General features: G+C 41.6%; 1 protein-coding gene across 10 annotated transcripts in view; it reads left to right on the top strand.

Moving 5' to 3' along the window:
- SHANK2 (SH3 and multiple ankyrin repeat domains 2) overlaps nt 1-22,481 on the top strand; it is a 279,072-nt gene that overhangs the window by 140,880 nt on the left and 115,711 nt on the right. For all 10 annotated transcript variants that reach the window (XM_048308457.1, XM_048308455.1, XM_048308456.1 and 7 more), the window contains 2 exons: nt 4,941-5,016; nt 21,453-21,535. In XM_048308457.1, coding sequence (XP_048164414.1) covers nt 4,941-5,016; nt 21,453-21,535 — 159 coding nt within the window. The remainder of the gene's footprint in view (nt 1-4,940; nt 5,017-21,452; nt 21,536-22,481) is intronic.

The following is a 22,481-nucleotide window of genomic DNA, read 5'->3' as shown; positions in this document are numbered from 1 at the left end:
AGGACACAAAGAAGCAAGTGTTTCCACAACTACTTGCAGGTTTGGGGTTTTTTTGAGGTGTAAGTGAGCTTTTTGTTAAATTAAAGAGGAAACTGATGACATGGGAAACGCTGTTCTTCCATAACTGCCTCTCCAGCAGGTCCAGGTTGCATATTTCAATTATTAAGGTTTCTCTTGCAAACAAACTTGCTGATTCACTCCATTGATCAGCCATTTCAGCATCCTTTGTGGGTAAACTAATTCACTGTATTCCAGCTAATCTTCCTCTAAGGATGCAGGAGGGAATCAACACTCAGTCTTCCTTTCTTTTTTTGAAAATAAGATTTAGTAGGGGGGAAAAAAAAGAAAGGAAAAGCAGGACGACATCCAAGGCTTTGCAATTCCAGTCAAGCTGTCCTTGAGACATTTTTATGCTTATTCTCAAATCTGAAAAACTTCAAAAACCACTTAAGATTTGCTGTTTCTCAGCTTTAACTGAAGGAAAAATTGGTTGAGAGCATCACGTCAACTGAACACTGGGACTTAAAGAAACCCCAAAACATCCACAAACTGAAACAGAAGAAAGTGAACCATGAATTAAAGGTTTTCGTTAATTTCACATTTATAATGCCTTCATCATATGTTTCTTTTCTCTTGATCCTCACAGTTTATCCCTTCAAATGAAGCATCAATGTTTTCACCTCAGATTTGCAAAGATATGAAAAAGATAATTGTAGTTTCTTCTGAATTCTTGTGTGGTACATACCTGCAGATTTCACTTTCATGAGTTTTAAGAACCCTTTATCAGAATCAACAATCAAACAGTTAATAGGGAAAAATTCCATTTCTATTTCTTCATCCCATTTTTTGTCCACTTTTTAGAATCCATAATCTTACTCTGTGTGATTTGGAGGAGGATCCCTGACCTTCATCTTTCCTGTGGCTCAAATGAAATGCTCAAAGAAAGCAATAAAATATAATGATAAGCAATTGTATAATAGGCTGGAAAAGAACTTACTTATCACCATTTCCATGTACCATATTTAATAGAAACTCCAGTTTTGAAGAGTCCCCATTTTCTAAGGGGGAAAGGGAATAAGTAAAATAACTTACTGAGACTTCACAGTTTGTGGTATGAAGAATATTTTTATCTCTTGATGTGATTATTTTCTGGAGCAGCATTTGGTATGGCAAATATTTTGGATATACTTGGGATAGAAAAATGCACGCTCTTCTTAGTGATGTTTTCACTCCCATGAACTTTTTCTTCACTTCTTCTTATCACCAAATTTGGATCAATTTAAGGAAAAACTCCCAGGATAACAACTCCCTGTCTTGTTGCAAACCAGCACAAGTGTCCTTGAATTGTGGACTGCTGATTTTATTATTACTCTGCTTTCCTCAGCTTTGAATAACTTCTTGTCTAACCCTCAGCATAAATAGTTGGGAAAGTGTTTTTCCCTCAGGAAGGGGAAGGTGCAGAGGGAAGGCCTTAGCCACTGTTTTGGGTGTTGCACATGCAGAGAGCTGTACCTGAGCTGCTCTGGCAAAGAACACCTATAAATGTCTGTTGCATGAGTGAAACATCTCCCAGGGCTGTCACTGGGGAAGAGGGAAGGAAGAAGGAAAAGCTGCATGTTTTGGTGTGGGGATGAAACCCACCTCTACCCACCAGTGGTACCTGGAGCGAGCCTGCTGCTCTCTGTTGCCTTCCCAGTATCACACCACAAATTCCACTCCTATTTCCTTTGTTTCCATCCTGTGGACAGGTTGGTGACTCTGAACCTTTCCTAGAGTGCTGGCAGGCCTCTGACAACATCCCCGCTGGCGGAGCGTTCCCGCGCAGTTTCCTTGGAAACACGGTGCCGAAATGCCCTCCGAGGAGCAGCAGGGAGGAGAGAAGGAATGGAGACAGTTGCTTTGGGATTTTTTCCCCCCTTAGTTCTTTACTCTTCCAAAGGAGTATCGAATATGCAAGCAGCCTACTCCAAGCAGGAGTGTCAGGCTGGGAACTGGGCTGGCTGCTGGAACAGGCCCACAATTGTTACGTGGGCCAAAACAGGGCAAGAGTGGCCTCATCTATGCGGATTAGAGTCCAAAATTTATTTCCTGCTTTTCATGGCAGTGATTTTTCAGCTTTTGATGGTGTTTGCAAGCTCTGTTGGAGTCCTGTGGTCACTTACGAGACTGAGAAGAGAAGCTACAGGAAGTCCTACATTTATTTGGAGGAAAGCCCTCACCACTCCTGGGGTAGAGAAAGGAGGAGATGTTTTCCACCTACACTTTCTCACCCTCTTTGAGCCCTATAAATTAGATTCTGGAAGGGCAGGGTTTGAGCCTGTTGCTCACTGAGATGTCTGCAACAATAAATGATTCTAATAAAGAAACAGCTGGGGCTTTATTATTTGGATTGCCACTATTGCCCAGGGCACACAGCTTATTTCTGCTGCAGCTCCACTGGCTTCAGTAGAAAATGGATCAGGAAAAAACTATTGTGTCCTTATGGTATTTATTCTGGTAAAATATGGGCTTCTCAAGAGATCTAGAAATTTCAAGTGATATCTCAATGTTCCTCTCTTCTGTCAATGTAAAGGAAACGGGACCATTTTTGCAAACCCTGGTGCTTTGTACTGCCTCTTAGAAAAACATTTTGAACTGATCCAACTTAATGCAGTGACTTTTTGTCTGTGGTGACATGTTCCTCTCAGTAAGAATGCAGTATTAATGAAATAATTCTCTTTATTAAAATATAGAAATTGCTAAATAATGTTTTTCTAGACCTTCTTGTCCATATCTTCTTTCTGGTCTTTCTAAACTGTCTGCAACCAGGTTTAAGAAGAAATCCTCAAAAGACTCTGTGGGTAAAAGCTTCTTAGATGATGATAGGGTTGTTAGTCTTAGCTGGCCCTAGCTTGCTGCAAAGCATTTTGATAAAGTGCTGCTCTTAAGAAAACCTGGGACATGAGAATGGGTACAAATGCAGGGAAACCTGGAGCTAACCCCTTGGTGCTAATATACCTATAATAGTGTTACTGTGCTGTATTTGGCTTGAATTCAGAACAGCATTTGCCTATGGGTTCTTTGTGTTCTTTTGTCAAGTCAGAGAATGGAATCCTGCTCTTTTTTCAGTCCCCAGTCCATTCTGATGGCAGATTCCTGGTCCTCCCCCCTGCTCCTGAGTGTGTGTACTTATGCTGTGTAATAGGGCAGCCTGGAATCTGAGTCAGAGGTGAGGGAGAGAGGGTAATTAGAGAACTTAACACAGCAGCCTGGGAAAGTGCCACTGAGCCTCGAGTTCAGCGTCTTGCAAGGCTCCTGTTTTCCCAAATAATCCCTGACTGCACGCAGAGGAGTGGGGGGAAGCAGAGGGGTGGCAGAGCTGGGGAGCAGATCCAAGCTGCAACTGAGGAGTGCTGGCTTTGCAGTCCTGAGGAGCTGAACAAAGCTCTCTGTCTTGCTGTGCCTTCCTGTCCCTCCTACCCACTTTGTATTCCTTACAGCACTGAAATATCATGCTATAGAAAACAGATTCTGCAGGGGAAACATCTGGCTCCTGGTGGCTCAAGCAGTTGTTCTAAGATTTCAAAATATTCTTCTTCATCATAATTTATTTCTTTTAATCATTTCTGAGGGACTTCTGAAAACAGGCCAGGGGGAAACTCTAAGTAGACTCCAGGTTTATGATTTTCTGTGTTTTTTCTGTTTATGTCTCTTGGTATTAACCTGATTTTTAGAATGGCATGAAAGAAGAATGTTGCTCGGTGGGGAACAGACTGCAATTTGTGCAGCAGGAGCAGGAATTTTGGGTAAAGGAAAGGCCTCTTAGGCAGAAAGTACAGTTTGTAGGTGAGTGACAAAGGGACAAAATAAACTAAACTATCAAGTAGAGATCATATTATAATAGAGATTTTCTCCCTCTCTGGCCATCCTGTAGGATGGAGGCTGGCTGGTCTCCAGAACATGTATATAAATGTAAATATTTCTGGTTTTCCTTGCTACTACTTTTCTTGGACCTTGTGAATCGGTGCACAGATCTAAAGAAACAACTTTCTTACTCCCTTAGCTGGCTGGAACCTGCACATACATTTTCAGCTGGAATCTCTCTGCATTATGGATATATTTGTATTTATGCCTCCAGCTGGGGGCACGATCCAGTTATGTGTTGGGTACACTGGTTAAAGCAAGGAAAGATGCATCTTGCCCACCCTTCTTCCCAAAGTCTGCCTCCCAGGACTTTCTCCTGCTCCTTGGCTCTGTTCAAAGCCCTTCCATCCTCCTCTGATGTTCTTTTTCTCTCTGCAGGCTTGCCCTTGGTCATTTGACAGCACCGATTTCTCAGCCATTTGTACCATCCTTAAAAGCTGTGCCACAGAGGTGCTGTGCCACAGAGGTACTGTGCCTTCAAGGCTGTGTCTGGCTTGGAGAATTAATAAAATCTGTTGGGATGGTGTCAGGCTGCCCCACAATGGAGAGTCCCTCAGCTGTGCAGATGAGACTTCTGCGGTCATAATCTAAACCAGAAACTATTCCATCTGATTTTTGATGCCTTTTAGCCAAACTTCAGGAGGTTGCATTGGAGGACCAACCTGTAGCTAGGCAAAAAAAAAAATTGATTTGCATATTCCAGCTATTTTCCCAACCTTTGTGAAATGTGTTGCAGGTTTTTCTTCTTTTTTTCTTCTCATATTTTGCCTCTCAGCTCTAAAAGAACCAAATATTGGACGCAAATTTTTTGCCACTGAGAATGTGAGTGGAGCTTTAAAACTTGTGAATGATGTGATTCATGATCTCTGAGAAGTTCCTCTTATTCACTTGATGTGTCTGATGTGATAAAAGAAGCCAACATTATTTTCCAAAATGCCTTCAAACGATGTTAATTCACTGTGAGGGAATATAAACAAATACTTCAGCACTCGATTAAGAAATACAGGAGTATTGAAAGTTCTCTTTTCTCTGTGCAGAAACACGAACAGATAGAACAAAGAAGCTGTTTAGACACTACACAGTTGGATCCTATGACAGCTTTGATGCTTCAAGGTAAGAATTCTCCCTTTTGATTGCAATCTCTTTACAAAACCTTCCCAGGTTTTATTTAATTGTTACTTTTGGTTTAGGCTTTGGAGGGGAAGAGGGAAGCTGATCACTAAACAGAGCTTCTCAGGGCACCATTTAACTTCTGAATTGGTTTTTATTGCAGTTTACTTTGTTCAGATGGGATGGGTCTAGAAAATTCGGGAGCGGTGAAGTCATGAGTATCAGTGGGTTTTTTTGTGAGTGGGGAAAGAGATTTGTTGTTCTGAGCAGTAACTTTGGAACCTGAGTAGAACTGAAGCTGCTGGAAATGAGAAATTAGATTATTTATTTGGGGAGAATTCACGATTTTTAAGCAGGTTCTTCTCCCCCATGGATATACCTTGAACATAGAGCTGACTGCTGGTAGAAAGGATGACCTTTAAAACACAGAGCCACAGTTGGCTTTTGGTGTCTTCTTGAGGAAATTTTGCTGGCATACTGGAATTATTTTGCTTTTCTCCTGACTGTCTGATTACAGCTTGGGTTTGGGTTTTTTTGTTTTCAAGGAAACCACATTTATTGCAGGAGAAAAATTCTGAAATGTGTAAAGCGATGGCAGAATTCCACGTAGCACAATATTAAAACAAAATAAAAAAAGAAAGAGAAATGTGGTAACTGTTGGTTTTATTCTGTGGTCTTAGACTTTGTTCCGAGGTTCAGGCAAAGTTTCTGTGTCAGTTGAACAAGCTGGGGAGGAAGTTCACAGTTGGACAGGATGTGATTGACTGGGGCAGTCTGATGATGGTAAAGTTGTCAAGAGAAGCTGTGAGCCCATACTCTGAGACAAGGAGCAGCTCTGCAGAGCAGACTCCCTGGTTACTGGGGCCATTTGCAGCGAGAAGAGTCGGCTTTTTGCAAGGTTCTTTGAGTGACCATTAGCCTACAAATCCATAGCCTTGTCTCTGTATTTCGGTGTGAATGGAGAGGGCTGCTCCTGCAGAAGAGAGAAGCTGCAGCTGCTGTGTGTTGCCTCAGAGATACCAAATCATTCCACTTGGAAACCCCCTGCTACTTTCTAACAACAGATTTTTCATTAGCAAATGTCAGTTCCATCAAAACCTTCCTTTATTTCTCTTCCCCCTCCCCGCCCCCCTTTGATTTTTTAGGTTGTTGGTTCATTTATGTATTGTTTTGAGGTTTTTTCCTAAAGGTATTGGGTTTGTGCAGTGCAACAGTAAAGCTCTCAAAAAATGTACCTTACCTGATTCAGGACTGAGCAGGAGAGGTAGTCAGGAAAAAATGATCTTTTGTACAGCCTCATATAAATTAGTTATGGAGCATGTCTGCAGTTGGTATCTATTAATTGTCTGAGCAGAGAGAGGGAAAGCAGCAGAGGCAAGGATTGGAAGAAAACTCTCCTTGAGTTTCCACAGAGAATCCAAGGCCCAGTGGATCCATTTTGAAGGGTAATAGTGGAAAGTGAGAGAGAAAGGTAGGAGAAGGCAGAATTAATGGGAAATTCCAAGAACTACAGTGGAAAGGTAGACTTGCTTAGCACATTTTTTTCAGCAAAGTCTGGTAAAATTTGGAATTTTTATAAGGTAACAGCAGGAAAACTAAAAACCAATAACACATCAAGTTGTGTTTCAGGTACCTGACTGAGGCTGCAAATCAGCTTTTTGTACCTCTGAATGGTGATTTCGGTGGTGCTTACGTATTGCTGCTAAGCAAAAAGAATTTGCGTTTCAGAACCTGTCTGGAGATTAATGTCTCCTGGTGGTACATCCAGATTTAATTCCTCACAAGGGCTTCTTCAGGGTGGGGAATTATTCAAAGACGCAAATAAGGTGTGAAAGTGAGAGCCATTTTTGATATTGCCAGATTTGTATTGCTTTGATTACTTTCTGTGTTATCATTTCCTATCAAAGTCGGGGAAGAATGCATTACAACAGATTTAACGCTGGCAGCAAAGGCTTCATAAACATTTGTCATAAGGCAATTGTGCCTCTGTGCTAAGAACAGCTCTGAATCCAAAGTATTAACAAAGCTGATCCAGTTCCTTTCTGGAGATGATGTGGGGGAGTGAGGGGAAGTGTCTGCTCCCTTCTCTCTTCCCTTCTCTCTCCCAAAGGGCAAAAATTGCTGAGTAGAAACACTCTGTTCAGAAATCTATATTAATGGGCTTATTCACATGCAGGAAAATGCATTGTACATGGCATTTTTCATCTTGAGGAAAATGTGCAGCTTGAGTAATGGAGCTTCATTAAATCCTATTTCAGCTTTGCATAAGAGATCAGTTATCCATACATTGACTTTGGGAAAATGGAGAGGATGCTTACTAATGTGGAGAAGGACACTGAGACTTGCAAGCAGTCACTAAATATCATACAAATATAATATAATATTTGAAACTACCAGGTCTGATGTATTATCTGCTTTAAATGTTCATGACATGCCCTCACAGGGAAGAATCTCTTCTTCATGTCTATCCTCTTTCAGTTTAAATCCTCACTCCTTGTCCTAAAGAGAAGATACACCACTAAAACTGCAAGGACATAATGCAAGACTGCCACATCTCTGGAGTTTTCTGTCTTCCCTGGATTTGTGGTCAGCAGTTAATTCAAATGAACTTATTTGTAGGATGTAAATGAGTTATTTCATCAAGGTTGAATTCCAGTTTAATAACAGAAAGCATTGCTAAGGCGTAGAATGGATGTTCGAATTTTAAAAAATTCTTTATTTTTAAAAACTTAAAGGTAAACCTTTAGAAACGATCATTTTTTATCTGCTTTTAAACTGAAGTGAGGGAATTGATTAATTCTCTCAAGATGGGACAGTGGATTGTTCAGCCAGGAAAATATGTGGAATTAATTAGTTGCTTAATTTCAAATGTAAAATGTTATCACCCTTTTAAATGTAATGTGGCTGATAATGCAGTGACAATTTAGTTTCATACTCTGGAGACATAAATCATGTGAGACAGTTTGGTGCTATGTAAAAATGATAAGCTTGGTGTGATGGAAAACACCATCCATCGCCTCCATGGATTTGGGAACTTTAGGACACAACGGTGGCAACTTTTTCTACTGCATTCATTGCATCATCTCCCACCCCCAGCAGAACAGGGCAACAGCAAAAGTCAATAGCACAATTGAATGCCAACCTCAGTGCAATCAAATATGCAGATAAATGTGAGGTTTCCTGCCTATTGTGTGTCTTTCTTCACAGAATTATCGACTTCCACACGGGGGTTTTCCTCCAGCCACTTTAACTGGTTCCAATCCCTGCATGGGAGAAGTTTTTCTGGTGCCTTTCCTTGACATCCCATGGCTCCAGCAGTATTGCAGAGCTCACAGGAGAGAATGTGATGACAAATAACCTTTTGCAAAGGCTTTTTGCCACCAAGTTAATGACAGGACCAAATTGATTTGCCTTACGGTTTTTGTTCTGTTTTTCTGGAGGAAGAAAAAGAGGAAAATTAGATGGTGTAGTCCGTAAGAAAACTTAATTAAAAGCTTAATTCATTAACCCTACTGTCCCTACTTGGAGTCAGGTGGCAGCATCCGTGTCCCACGAGTGTAGGAGCTGACAGGAGCGACTCTTCAAGAGCCAATTTACACACAAACACCTTATAAAAACCTGAGAGATTCTTCTCAGATGTTCCTTCCCGGCCGTTCTCCGTTGCTGTTGTCATCCGCGCTGTCGGGTAGAGCAGCCGAAGCTTTAATCCTGAGCAGCTCAGAGAGACTCCTTGGCACAGCTGAAGCTGTCTAACCCCCTGTACCTCAGCATGCTGTGCAGAGCTTTGTTATTTTTAAAGTATTTTTTAGCCCACAGGATGTGCCTGTTGGATACCTTTGTTCCGAAATTGTGATGTAAGTGGTGCTGTCTTGGTAGTTTAAGCATTGGGTGTGCTACACACCATTTTTTGGTGGAATTTCCCAGTCTGATGCAGAAATACTTCCCTCTGGTTCGAGATCCGGTTTCATGTGGATATTTTGCATAAATAATCCTTCCTCTGGAGAAATGCAGTCGCTCGTCTCCTTCAATAGAGATTTGAAAATAATAAAATATAGATTTAAAACAGATGGAAATTTTTGGGTGGCATTCTGGCCATTGCAAGTGGTGAGGAATGTAAAACTGACAGGGAGCAAAGGGATTTTCTCCTGGTTATGGTGGCCCCGTGTCCCTGGGTTGGGGAATTTGGCATATGTGCTTGCTGAGTGCTGCTTGCCTGGCAGCAATCCACTAAATCCTGGCAAATGGATCCTTGCAAAAATTGAGGGAAGGTATAAGAGCTGCTGTTACATTTTGTATCCTGCTTCCCACATTTTCACGTTGGTTCTCCCCAGGCAGAACAGTGAGAGAAGTGTTGTTACACGGAGAATAAATTGGATTTTCTGAATTGGGGTTAGAACTAGATGATGTGGGATGGGAACTGGATGATCTTTAAGGTCCCTTTCAACCCAAACCATTCAAGGATTCTGTGAACTGCTCTTTTCTTTGTTTTCTGCTGGATGGCACCAGTTCCACTGTATTCATGTTTCCTGGGAAGCCTGAACTGTTCAGGTGATCTCTTGAAGGAAATGGGAGTAAGGAGATTAAAATGGTGCTGCTCACTCTTAACAATAAATCCACAATTTCTCTTGTTTATTCTGGGATTGACACATTGCTAATAAGTGGAAAGTGATTTTACAGCTGTTCTTACCTGCAGGCATATATTTTAAACATAATCCTTGGTTTCCTCTGGTGGAAACAAGTAAAACCAGCAGCATTTTGCCTTTTTTTCCTATACACATAGCTCAGGTTTGCCTAGAAGATGGTAGCAAAAATATCTGAGTATGCTCATCATTTTAATTAAATATAACTGTGTGAGGCAGTGATGTGGTTACATCTAAAAGCTCTCTGAGACTGTAATGATTTAAGATCTCTGCAGATGTGATATCATGGTTCTTTTGGGCACAGAGAACAGCCAGCACCAGCCAAACTGTAGGAAAAAAAAAGCATGGAAAGTGTCTTGTGTGCATGTAACCTCACCTGATGTCTAAAGTCATTTTGTTGGACTTGCCCGTTGTCTGTTCTGAATTAATTAATTAACTAACAGTGAGTGTAACAGTGGACTGCTCTTAATGTGAGGCAGAAAGGCAAGGGTAGCTCAATTTTAATACCTTGTGCCTCATTAACTTGAAGAGCATGATTTGATGCAATTTGAAGAATTGCATATGTATTTAGGCAATAATTAAGGCAATAATTGTAGCCTCTGTGGAGCAGGTGGAGATGTAAAATGTGAAGTTTTTCATTTCCACTTATTCAATTTCTAATGGAAATTCCTTTGGTTGCTGATAAACAGCTTTGCACTTTGCCTCCCCTGCTGCTGTGTGATGCCACGATGGAGCTTTTTGTGCTGGTGACTACAGCAAATATTGAAAGGAATTGCTGAGATAGGAGGTAAAAAGGGCGTGTGTATGTGTGTGTGCATCTGAATTGTGGTTCCTCTCCATCTAAACCTCTACTAGAATTGCACTGTTAAGGTCTAATCCAATTACAGTAAGATGCAAAACTCTACAGTGAGTGATAAAAGTTTCCATTAGCTTGTAGGTGCGTTTTTAAGTAGTGTGCTGTCTTGACAGTGAAGTTTGCTTAACCTACTTCAGTGAGATTTCATCTTTTAGCAGCTAATGGTTTGGTAACTAATGATTCAAATGTGTCAGGCATTTTCTGGGCTAAATGTTTGCCTAAATTTTTAGTGGCAAGTGTTAGCAAAGAGAGATCAGCAGCTGACAAAAAATATACAGCCTTTCCCAAATTCAAAATCACAATGCTCCTTCTGAAAAACTTTTAGGCTCTACCTCTAGTGCTGGTCCAGACTTAACTTTGTGACTGTGGTAGAGAAGCTGCTGCCTGCAAGGGCTGGGATCTGGGGGCTGTGCTGTTTCCTGCACAGCAATTGGTACTCCCAGGCTCAGCAGGATTTCCTCTGCAACTCCTCTGGCCGGATGCTGGAGAACAGTGTGGATTTAAATGTCACCACTGAAAGCAGCAGCCTGTGTCCTGTGCACAGGGGGAATAAAGTGGTTTTTTTCTTTAAATTAGACTAGAGGAAATCAAAAAAGAAAAGGAAAGAAAAAGGAGTGGAGATGCAGAAATCGAAGATTGTGAGGGTGTGACACCAGGCTGGTTACAAGCAAGAGTCACATAATTAGAGCAGAGGAAAACAGGACAATTAGTGTTTTCCATTCCTGTGTCCCAGCCTGTACCATGATTTAATTCCCTGCCCCAGGGCACCTTTGGCTGCTGTGCTCTCACCTCATCACCAGCTGAGCAAAGCCTCCGTGTGGTGCCTCTGCTTGGGAGTGATGCCATTGGAAATTTTGGCAGCCCCAAATGGAACAGATAACTGGTGAGCTCGCACTGTGGGCTTGCTTCCAGTGGGAGCAATGATTTAAACCACTCTTTTTTTCCCCACCCGCCTCTTTCCAGCCAGATTTTCACAAGTATTTGATGCATTTGGTGAATTTGATCTATGAGGCAAAATTCTCAGTGTGGCCGGCAGGCAGTGTATGTGTTTTGCTCCTCTTAGAAGCTGAAATGATCCAAAATTGGAAAGGGGTGGATTTTCATGCTCGGTCTCTTCCGTGGTGCAAAAGGCAGAGGGTGGGAGGAGGCTGCCTTGTTTGTCCTGGGACAAACCACATGTGCTGGAGTTGTGTTTCTTTAGAAGCCAACGAAGAGGGAGCAGCTAAAGAGCAAACAATAGCTAGTGTTGGAGCATTCACCTGGGCTAAAGAAGGTCTGGGCTTCAGTCCCATGTGTGTCAGACTTAAATCCACAGCCTGAGCTGCTGCTGAATGCCAGGAACCTGCTGGACAGAGCAGTGCTTTATCCAAGTCCTTTGAAAGTGTTATTCCTTCCCGAGCCAAGGGGCAGATGCTCTCCCCGTCCTTGTGGATGTGTGCAGGGCTCCATGGCAGTGATTGGCAGATGCACCGACTGAGTAGCTGGTGATGCTGCTGGGGCTTCCTGCTCTCTCTGACACAAAATGTCAGCCTGTCGTGGGAGAAACGATGTCTGACAAGGACTAAAATGTATCAACAAAAGATTTGCTTTAAGGGATAAGTGTTACACTAGAACTGAGTTCACGGCAAGGTTCTGAGCAGAGGAATAGCGAGTGTTAAATGTGTGCACTAAGAAAAAGCGGCACCTGCAATTTTAGGGGAAAAAAAAAGACTGTTACCCATGTGTCTTCTAATTTCTCTGATTTTTTATTTGGCCCAGATAACAGAATTAAGAGTTTGGTGAAAACCAGGCCTGATACCGAGTAGGTTGTGGGATCCTTTAGACCAGCGTGTCCAAACCTGGAGCAGCTGCACCTGTGGCAGAGGTGGTTTCTACCTCTCCTGCAAACACTTCCAACACCGTAAATTCTGAAATACATTAAACTCTATGCATCTGAACTGGCTTGAAATGATAAACCAACATTTTTACCCTGTCCCCAGTACACAGAAAACGAAAGCTTCATGTTCCCAGAAATTCCACACCAGTGCAACCAACGAGCTGAATGTGAAAGGCAAGGGGGCACCAGGGAGAGGTTCCAGTTCAACATTCACATAATTAAGAGAAGTCATGGCCAATTTAAATAAATTGCAAAGTCAGTGATTTTTTCCCTGCTACCAACATTTTGGGCTAAACTGGCCATGCTTTGACAAAATTGCTGGAACTGATGATGCTGAAAGGCAGGAGAGCTGTTAAGGTGGACATTTCTCAAGCTGTCCTGCAGGAAAGCAAAATTTGGAGAGACACTTAAAATAACCCAAGGGCTTAGTGCAATTAGAGAAATGCAGAGGGAGAATATATTTCAGAAAAAAAGGTAGAGTTGCCACCTCCTTTCTGCTGTTAATGAGACTGTGAAATAATGTGGTGATTAGTCAGGATTTTTAAAGGGATATGTGAAAATTAAACCATAATTCACATCACCTTTACCGGCCTTTTGTGTAAAATCCTAGAAATTCAAAGTTTTTCACTGTCCACTGTATTTTTAAAGCTCTTGGAGAAGATTCAAGATGTTTTCAGAAAAACTTTATGCCTTTGGTGAGGCCTCATTTCTTTTGAGACAGAACTTCAAACTAACTTGTAAGCTATGTACTAAAGGCATAACATTTTTTGTCATAAAATTTTGCAGTGTGTTTAGCACTGATTTAAGCACTGTACTCTTCTGTACAATGCAGACTTGTAAGTGAAACACTTACATCTGTAAAGCTGAAATGAACAGTCAGGGCTACTCAGACTCCTTGTGGGTAGGGCTGTATTTATTTTCCAAGGACTGCAGGACAGGAGGATGCTAATTCCTCCTGCTCATCACAGCAAACAGGGTGTGATGGAAAACCTGAGGGATCTCTTAAAACTAATTGGAAACTCATGTTTCTCACCAGTCCTGAAATGACCTATTTCTTTCCCCTATTTCATAGTTTATTTTTGTTGAGACTCTCTTGGAACAAGTGGAGTTATGATACCAAAACATACAGTGAGTTTAATCATTGTTGTAAAGACTTGCAAGGTCAAACTGCTGCCTTCAAGGGCTTGTGACACATTTTAAAAGTGTTAATAAAACACTTTCTGTTTGTTTTCTTTTAAACTCAAGGTGTGACTGAAGTTACTTCCCTTGTTCTATCTTTGTTACTTGTCCTGTTTGATAACCCTGAACATGTTCCTCTCCTTGGTACTGAGGTTGTCTGTGATAGTAATGACCAATTTTTAGCAAAAACAGCTGGAAAACGATTAATCAAAAAAAAACCCCTCTATAAAAAAGCAGTGGTTTTAATATCTATTATTGCTATTCCTTTTATCTAAACACTTTTTATGTTAAGATGATTAGGGAGAAAATTCCTATTTCTCTGTGGTTTAGTGGCAATATCAGGGGCTGGAACTGCAGCTGGTTTGGGGTAGGAAAATACAAACCTAACCAGTAAAGTGTTTATTAGATAAATATTCTGGTTACCTAAACATATGTGAGTGTTTGGACAGCCTGTGTGCTCAAGGCTCATCGTATCAGCAATGAATATTAATATTTTCACAGTCCAGGCTCACACTGCTCAAACGCTTGATATTTAAAACTGAAAATTGCTGATAAGTGTCAGCTGCAAGTGGAGCCTGCTGGAGCCCCAAATATTCCTGTGCTAGGTGGAACAATATGTGTGAAGGGGTTTGAAGGACTCTGGGCTATAAAACTCTGCTGTTCCATACCACAAGGACTCCTGCCTGCATGCTCCATGTCTGGTTTTCACTTTGTCGTGTGTGGTGTTTGAAATGACTGTTCATTTTTAAAATAGAAATGAAATACATTAATACAGGGAAATGAAGCTTTTATTTTTTAAGCTCATTTTGCCACTCTCCTCATCCCCAATGATTTTTTTGTTTTCTCCCTACCAACGCAGATGTGAAAGAATAATAACATTTCTCTTTAAAAAGGCTAAAATACTTGTTTTGTTATGTGTTTGTGTATAAATATACCCATATATGGATATTAATATATCCATACATATGGTGCACATATACCCTATACATGTATTTGCTTAAGATTATGAACTTAATGCCAACTTTTTTATTCCCTTCATATCCTGTCCTGAGGTTCCTCCATAATGTAGAATCAGAGTTTACTGGATGATTTCCCTTTCCAGAAAATTGTCTGGCTTTCTGGTTTGCTGTATCAATATTTTGCTTTAGTTGCAGTTTCAGCAACATAAGGTGGAAACAGAGAAAAAACCTTCAAGTACCATTAGCCAAATCAATAGATTTGAAATGTATTGCTTTAGATTGGCTACTCCCTTCTCCTACACACCCCAAAATATAACATTAAATGTAATTAAAAGCTGAATAAAGGAATGTGGACTGAGGGGGAGAGAGAGAGGAAGTTTCTCCTCGGTTCTACATAAAGAAATTGTGCAACTACTTTGTACTTCTGTTGTGAAATTTAATATTTCTCTTTTAAACCTGTATTTTTTGGTAAAGGTTTATAGCATAAACCCAACGAAGTGTACAGCACTGTTACTCTCTTTAAGATAGGTTGCTTCTTTGTAATGATGGTTAATTTTTTGGGTGCCTCTGCTGATCACAGGCTGGAAGAAGCAGCACCATCTTTCTGACTTCCTGATTCTTCCTGAATCACTTCATGGCTGGTATTAGTGTGGGTTTGGGGACTTAGTGAAGAACTCTTCTTTGTTCACCCAGGGTATCAAGTATTCAAAACCCAATACAGATGGCTTGATTCCTTGTTTAGAAGTGTGAATGAAACACCTTTTTTAGGTGGAAGATGTGATGTGCCCTGTCAGGTTTTACTGGAGTCTGTGATTCCCTCACTGTGGAGTACAGGTCCGGAACTGGAGAGTTATCTGAATGTCTTTTAAAACAGCCACGGTTTGACATATCCCTCTTTCATCAGCAGATTTCAAAGCAAAATCTGCAGCCTTGCTGTTCCCATGATCAAAGAGCTCCACGAGATGTTTACTAACTCTGGAGAGGCAGCACTGGCACCAGAGATTGGAAAGACAAATATATGAATATGGGGAGCTTAGAGGAGGATTGCTGGAGCGTCCTTTCTTCTTTTCCTATTCCTTTACCTGGCCTGAACATAGCCAGCTGGGGAAGACACAGCTATGCCAAGTTTACCAAGGAGAAATGAGACCATGTCCTTTCTGTTGCAATTTGAAACTGTTTGCCACAATTTATAAAGCCAGAGAGGAAAACAGTGCAAGCAGGGCTAATGGTGATCTTGTCTGTCTTCTCTGGGTTGTTTTGTTTGAGTGCCAGCTGTGCCAGTCAGGCACTGGCACACAACCAGCAATTGTCTGTGCCAGTGAAGATTCTCTTCTTGGATTCCTTTGAGAGCACTTGTGAGGCTGAGATCCATGGGTAGTACGAAGCATTTGATTCCATGCTGCACTCCCATATGCAGCCCTGATTCTTCAATTTGTTTTTTTATAATGGGATAGCAGAATGACTTGGAGATGTTTTAGTTCAATGTGGTTCCATTCATCCCTTCTCTGTCATATTTTAATTGGACTTGTATCTTCAGCTGCCTAGTGAGGAATTTATCAATTTAAAATTTACTGTTCTCCAGTATTCCTATTCCCATGATGGGTTCTGTCTGCCCTGAGTAGAGTGCTGAGGTACTTACCCATCTATTCGGGAATATTTTCTTCCTCCCAAACACATCTTGCTATAAACTTCCCGATAAACACATGTTCTAAAGGAAAACCATTTCAACTTGCCATATATGACATTAGGATTGCTCAGCTGTACAGAGTAAGCCAACTTCAACCACTGTGGGATTCCAGGATTCCATGAAGGGAGAGGTCACTGTGGGTTTGAATTTATGGCTGGCTACATCCCACTGTTTCTGTTTGGGTTGCCAGTGGGTTTTTTAGGGGCAATCTGTGTATTTTCCTCTCTGCTGTGCACAGAACCCACTCGCTGCTGTAGCTGCTGCCTCTGGAGCAAGTGACTGCTGCTGTGCCTGATACAGGAGAGCTGTGAGAGCTCTTCTGTGAGACCTAAAAGTGGATGATCGATGCCTGGGAAACTTGAGCAATCACAGACAGAGTCTTCATTAATCTTGAAGGCCTTAATTATTAGGATTAGCCAATTTTCCTGAAGTCATTAGAGTAGTTGACTATAAATTGTAAGGTTGACCCCTTCCAGCAGTAACAGGAAATGTTTTCCCACTGAAAGTTTGCTACATCCTACAATAAGGTTTGCTGTAGACATAATTTCCGTTTTTTTGTGGTATCAGGACGCATTACTTCCCGAAAAGAGGGAGAGAATATTTTTGATATGTCTTTAACAGGGACTGACTGTTGGATAATGCACAAGGGGCTCCTCCTCTTGAACAGATTTCCCAAATGCCCTTCTCTGGCTTGAACATAACCACTATAAATTGGCCATCTTATCCTGAAAGGAATTAGTGTGACTGCTTCCAGACGTTGGATATAAATTTATGGAATGATTTAGATATCGTTTTATTGCACCTGGCAGAGCACTTGATTCTTCTAGGATGTATCTAGCTGTGAACTCAGTAGATCTTTCCAAAAGATTGCAATTGCAAGAGTGCTGAGGAGAGGAAAAAGGGCTAATGAAGAGATGGAGATTTACTTGGCCAACTGAAAGGAGTGAACCCGGAGAGAGCCACTTCTCACTCAAGGGGAGAGCAAGTCCTGACTGGAGGGCTCATGGGCTCAGGGGCTACTGGAGCTGAGAAGGTTGGGTTACATTTCTAGGGGATACATTACTGCAGAGAATCAGGAAAATAATTCCTTTTAAATTCATTTTTTTCCTCTGCCTTGGGGAGACACTGACAAAATACCAAACAGCCACTTTTCTTTCCAGATAATGGTGATAATTTTCAGTGGAGTGTCCTCTAAGTGCTGTTTTTCAGATCGAAATCAGCAATGAAACACTTGATACAAACTTGCCCAAACACATCCTGTAGTCCTGATAGTCTCCACCTCTGTAATTTAGTATTTTAACTTGTGGGCCAAGTCCTGCCTTAAGATAGGGTGTAGTTATCCCCAAGGAGAACAGGAAGCCATGTTTCATGGACCTGCCTCCAGCATGAACCCGCACTCCAACCTTTATTTTCTTCATACAAGTCTTTACGACAGACTTGACGTTTCTCCTTCCTTCCTCAAATGTTCTCCTAATGGGCTGTTAGCAAAGCAGAAATTCCTGCTGTTTTGAAAAGCCCACACAAATGATGATTGTTATGTGGAATGGTGCTGAGTTCAAAACTCACATGTCTGTCTGACCATGGGCAAACCCTTGCATTTCCCTTTCTCCATTGGTAAGTGTAAAATTATGGAAGTTGTAACAGCTCTGCACAATTCCTGAGCCTTAAGTTGTTAAGGAAGCTATATGAGCTGATGAACAAGTATGTTTGCTAATATTTACTGCTTGAGTAAAGCAGAGCTTTAGACTGACTGTTATTTTGGCCTGAAGTTTTTACGATCATGCTCCACACAGATCTATCCTGCACTTGATAGGATGCCTTTTGCATTTCACTTTGCCTGCAATGAATCTTGGCCTTCCACAGCCCAAAGTCAAAGCAGTGTGTGCCCTATTTAAGTAATGAGCTATTGATTTTAGAATTACTCCTTTTATTACCATCATATGGAACTGGTCATATTCTGAGGACTCCTCTCTGAACTGGAAGCTGTTTAATTTTGGTTTGGGATGGGAAGTGGACAGAAATGGACTTCAGGGATTTTACCTATTGAAATTTAGCATATCACAGATAACAGGGACTGTCTGGCCTCACACAGAGCTCTGCATTGTGCTGAAAGAGCCTGGAAAGAAATTCCTCTTCTTGCTTGAGCTCAGGCCTCTGAGCAGGCTCCTCACGTAATGTCACCTTCATTTGTCACTGGTTGCTGCACCCTGTGTTCTGCTGCTGAATATTTACAACACCTCCAGGATCAAAGAGACGCTGCCAAAAAAGCTCATGGGGAGAAATTTTGACCTACTTTTACATTTGGCACCACTTTGCCTGCTAGGAGCAGGTGGACCGTGAACAGACCTTCGGTGGAGGGTCCACCCTGACTGGCACAGAGAACCCTGGCGTGGCAAAGCAAGCAAAAAGCGGCATTGCAAACAGTCAGAGGTTAAACTCTCCCCCTCTTCTGCCCCCTTGTCTTGGGAATGCGAACTCTTCTGGGAGAAAGGCTGTGGAGGTTGCAAGTTCAGTTCATTTTTGTGTGTGCCTGTTGGTCTTCCACCTTTTCCTGCTGCTGGTTCTTCGCTCTGCAGCACTGGGGGGTGCATGGAGAATCAATTTGCTCTCTGTGGTTGCTTGAACAAGTTTAAGCTACTCAAGCCATAGGATTATTGCAGGTTCCCTACTCCTAGGGAACATAAATGAGAAGAAATGCTACACATCTGATTTTTTCGAGCCTACGTTTTTACTTTCCAGGCTGTGATGCTGTTTTCTTTATGGCTGCAACTATATATTAGAAAGCTGTATTGTCAAATAGTAGAGATCAGTTTGTGTGTTTTCTCACCAAAAATCATGTTGTGCTTCCCCTTGCCTTCCCTCTCACCTCTCCCCTGCGTGTAAAACTCAAAACTTTGTAAAATGTCGTAAAATGTGAAATTGTAAAATGTTGGCAACTTGGTATCCCCACTTTCGGTACATGAACTGAAGTATAAACCTGGGTAGTTTATGGAATAGGTGTGCTGGACACGAGAAGAAAATCACAGGTGGTTTTTAGACCTTTAACCTGTACATTAGGATGAAGTGAGCATGACTTAACAATGCCCATCCATTTCGTAAGCTGGCTCTGGAAGGACCCTGGATGCCTGGTTTTTTTGGAGAGTGTAGACCAGGTGAATTGATCCTGAGTTTGCTGAGCTGATAAACTTCTGAATTCTGTATGGAAATGAACTGACACTGGAGTGGGATTTGGGGAGGGGACATGAGGGGGTTCTTTGAAGCAAATTCTTGCTGTGATTAGGATCTCAGGAGTTGCCTTCTAACCTCTCAAAAGTTGCCTTCTAACCTCTATTAAGCTATTGAGTGCTTACAAGGAAACTTGACAGGAATGGGTTTTATTAATTTGACCAAGTATTAAGAAAAAAAACTCACTGTTGATTCTTCAGTGGATAAGTACAGGAACCCACCCAGCCAAGGCACTGGCAGCTTCTAGAACATCAGAATGTTGATGGAGAGCTTCAGTGGGCTCTGAGAGTTGCATATTCCATCCCACCCCGATATCCCTGAGCAGGAGGGTGTTGGGCTTTCTCAAGCAGCAGAAGTTTTTCAATTGTAAGAACAGGAAATGTCTGAATGACACAGTGAATAACCATAAGTTGAGAGATACCAAAGCTGTTGGTGCTGATGGAGACCATCTCTGGCCCACAAAGTCACCGCTGTGGCAGTTTGAATTCATGTGTGGTGTTAAACACTCTGCAATTTGGAAGACAACCTTACATCATCGCTTCAGCAGCCATGGGAAGTTTCATCCCGCAGAGTTGGAAAGGCACCAAAAGGATGGTCTGTGATGCACGAGAAATCTGGAGTTTGGAGGCTGTCCATTGGTGTCCCGAGATCATCATCCCTCGCTTTGTTCAGGGCTTTAAATAAAAAGGTCACAGCAGTGTCCCTTTCTTTAGTTTCCTCCTCCCCTGGGGATTATTAACGGCCCTGAGGCAGATCCAGTCTCTCCTTGCACTCACTGCTTTGGGGACTGGATTCTGCACGAGACCAGTGGGAACCGAAGCTGGCTAGTAAAAAATTAAGGAAAGCAAACTTGCCCACACTCCTTTCTATCTGAACTAGTTCTGTAGGTATTTTAGAGCAGCTTAGTTTGCAGTGCTGACAATTCATGAACTTAACCCCTGCAACTCGTGCTGTGCAATGCTTTGGTACCTAAAGGAGCATCCCAATTTTTTTTTCTTTTTCTTTTCTTTTTTTTTTTTTTGAGCTTATTTTTAGTAACTTCATGTTTAATGAAAGGTATTAAACAACTTAAGGCTTTTACAGCTCGTTCCCTGTGTCTGAAAGGTCCCATTTTAATGTGTATTTTGTGCGTTTTCTTCATCTACCTTCTACTTTTATCTCAGCCAATGACAGTGAGATTCCTAAGGCTACTTTCTCTTTAAGGGAATACTGCTTACATAAATAGTCCTTTACACCATCTCCTTGTTTTATAATATTAATTGTTTATCAGGAGACAGGAAATATTCCTTAGAAAATGTGTTTTCCTGCTTGTGCATGCCTTGTTACTATTTCAATTATGCAGATTCTTGATGCTGTGGAAATTTGTGCTTGATGACGCCAAGGCAGCTGCACGTTGTTAGCATTGTAGGCTGTCAGATGATCATGTGGGATTCTTGCAGCATGCAACATTCAATAGGATTGAAAAAGGGCTTTTGATGCAAGGCATAGCTTTCAGAATATATTTGTGCCTTTTAGTTAGCTAATAGAAAATCATAATTTATTATCTTTAAATTTAAAATGCTGCCTCATTTTTCTTCTGGTTGGTTTCATTTTGGCTTCACTAGAAGATGCATCTGGTACATCCACGATTGAGGAGTTTATTAATGATACTGTCGTTCAGTTCACTTACTTTTTTTCCTTTTAGAGTCCTAGCTAGCCCACAGATTACATGATCACATGTTCATCCAGTCATTCATATAGAACACAAACCACCATGCATGATTTCTTCTTCTTTCTTTTTCCTCTCTGCCTTTTTTACTCCTTTTAAGTTGCTTTGTCATGTTCTCTTTTACCATCCAGCTTAGTCTTTGTCTTCCCCTCGCTGCTATTTGTTCTATATTTTCCCATGCTTGGTTACTGCAATATTATTTGATTAACGGGCTGTGATGATGATGAACCTGCACACTGGAGGAGCAGCTACTACAGTGGTGATGAAGGGATGTAATAATGGTCGCTATCCTCGGAATTCTCTCTACAGTGACTGCATAATAGAAGAAAAGGCAGTGGTCCTGCAGAAAAAAGACAATGAAGGATTTGGATTTGTGCTCAGAGGGGCAAAAGGTATGTGCTTCTGTGTGTGTGTGTGTGTGTGTGTGAGTGTGTGTGTGTGTGTGATGTGCAGTGGCATGAAGAAATTTATACATCTCGGAATATAAGCAGGAATTATTCTTGGTGCACTTGGTTGCTAGACAACAGGATTCTCTGTGTGCTATACTACTCCGATGGATTTCGGTGGCTTCTCTCCGAAGCAGTTTGCATTTTTACATAGGAGAAGCACTGCATAATCGTTTTGGGGGGAGAAAGTTTTGCCTGTATTTTTCTCGTGCCGGTGGATGTAGTATTTTGCCGTTAATCTGTTCTGTTGTGCAGTTTACTTAACTGTGGGAAACCTGCTTTCCTCATAAAAACTGCTGCTTTATTTCAAATGCCAGCCTGATTAAATAGGGCTGCGAATAGGAGTAGGCAAGAGAGGGATGTTTTGTTTAAAATAGGGTGGATCTTTCTGCAAGGTGACATTGGTGCAGTTTTAGTATGAAAATACGACCTTTTTTTATATCTTCAGAAGCTGCACGTATGTTGCATGGCCTGTAGTGTGCTCATTTTTAAAGCTGTTCGTGTGTTAAGCTGCATGGTCCTTCTCTGTAGGCTAAAATCTATCACGGTGGCATTCCTAAGAGTTAAAAAAGGCATTGTATTTAATGATTTGCTTTTTAACTTTCAGTGCAGTTTGCTCCTTTAGTATTTAAAAAAAGAATATATATCTATGATGGTATGCCCCATCTCTTGCTCCCCCTCATTTCACATGGGTTCTCCCTTGCCTTGCTTGAGCATGAAAATTATTCCATGTCTTCATTCTTGGGACATGGCTTTTGCTCTCGCCGCTCCCCACCCCTAAACCTAAACCGGTGCCACCGCGGATCTGCAGGGCTGGAAAAGCTTTGCCAGTTTTAGCCAAATGAAATGTTTGGAGTCGAAGCAGGAAAGCCAAAGGCACTGCCTGATCTCT

This window comes from Corvus hawaiiensis, chromosome 6 (genome assembly GCF_020740725.1).
Source record: "Corvus hawaiiensis isolate bCorHaw1 chromosome 6, bCorHaw1.pri.cur, whole genome shotgun sequence".
NCBI classification, from domain to species: Eukaryota; Metazoa; Chordata; class Aves; order Passeriformes; family Corvidae; genus Corvus; species Corvus hawaiiensis.
The sequence above is the reverse complement of the archived record's forward strand: the minus strand, read 5'-3'. Positions and strand labels throughout refer to the sequence as shown.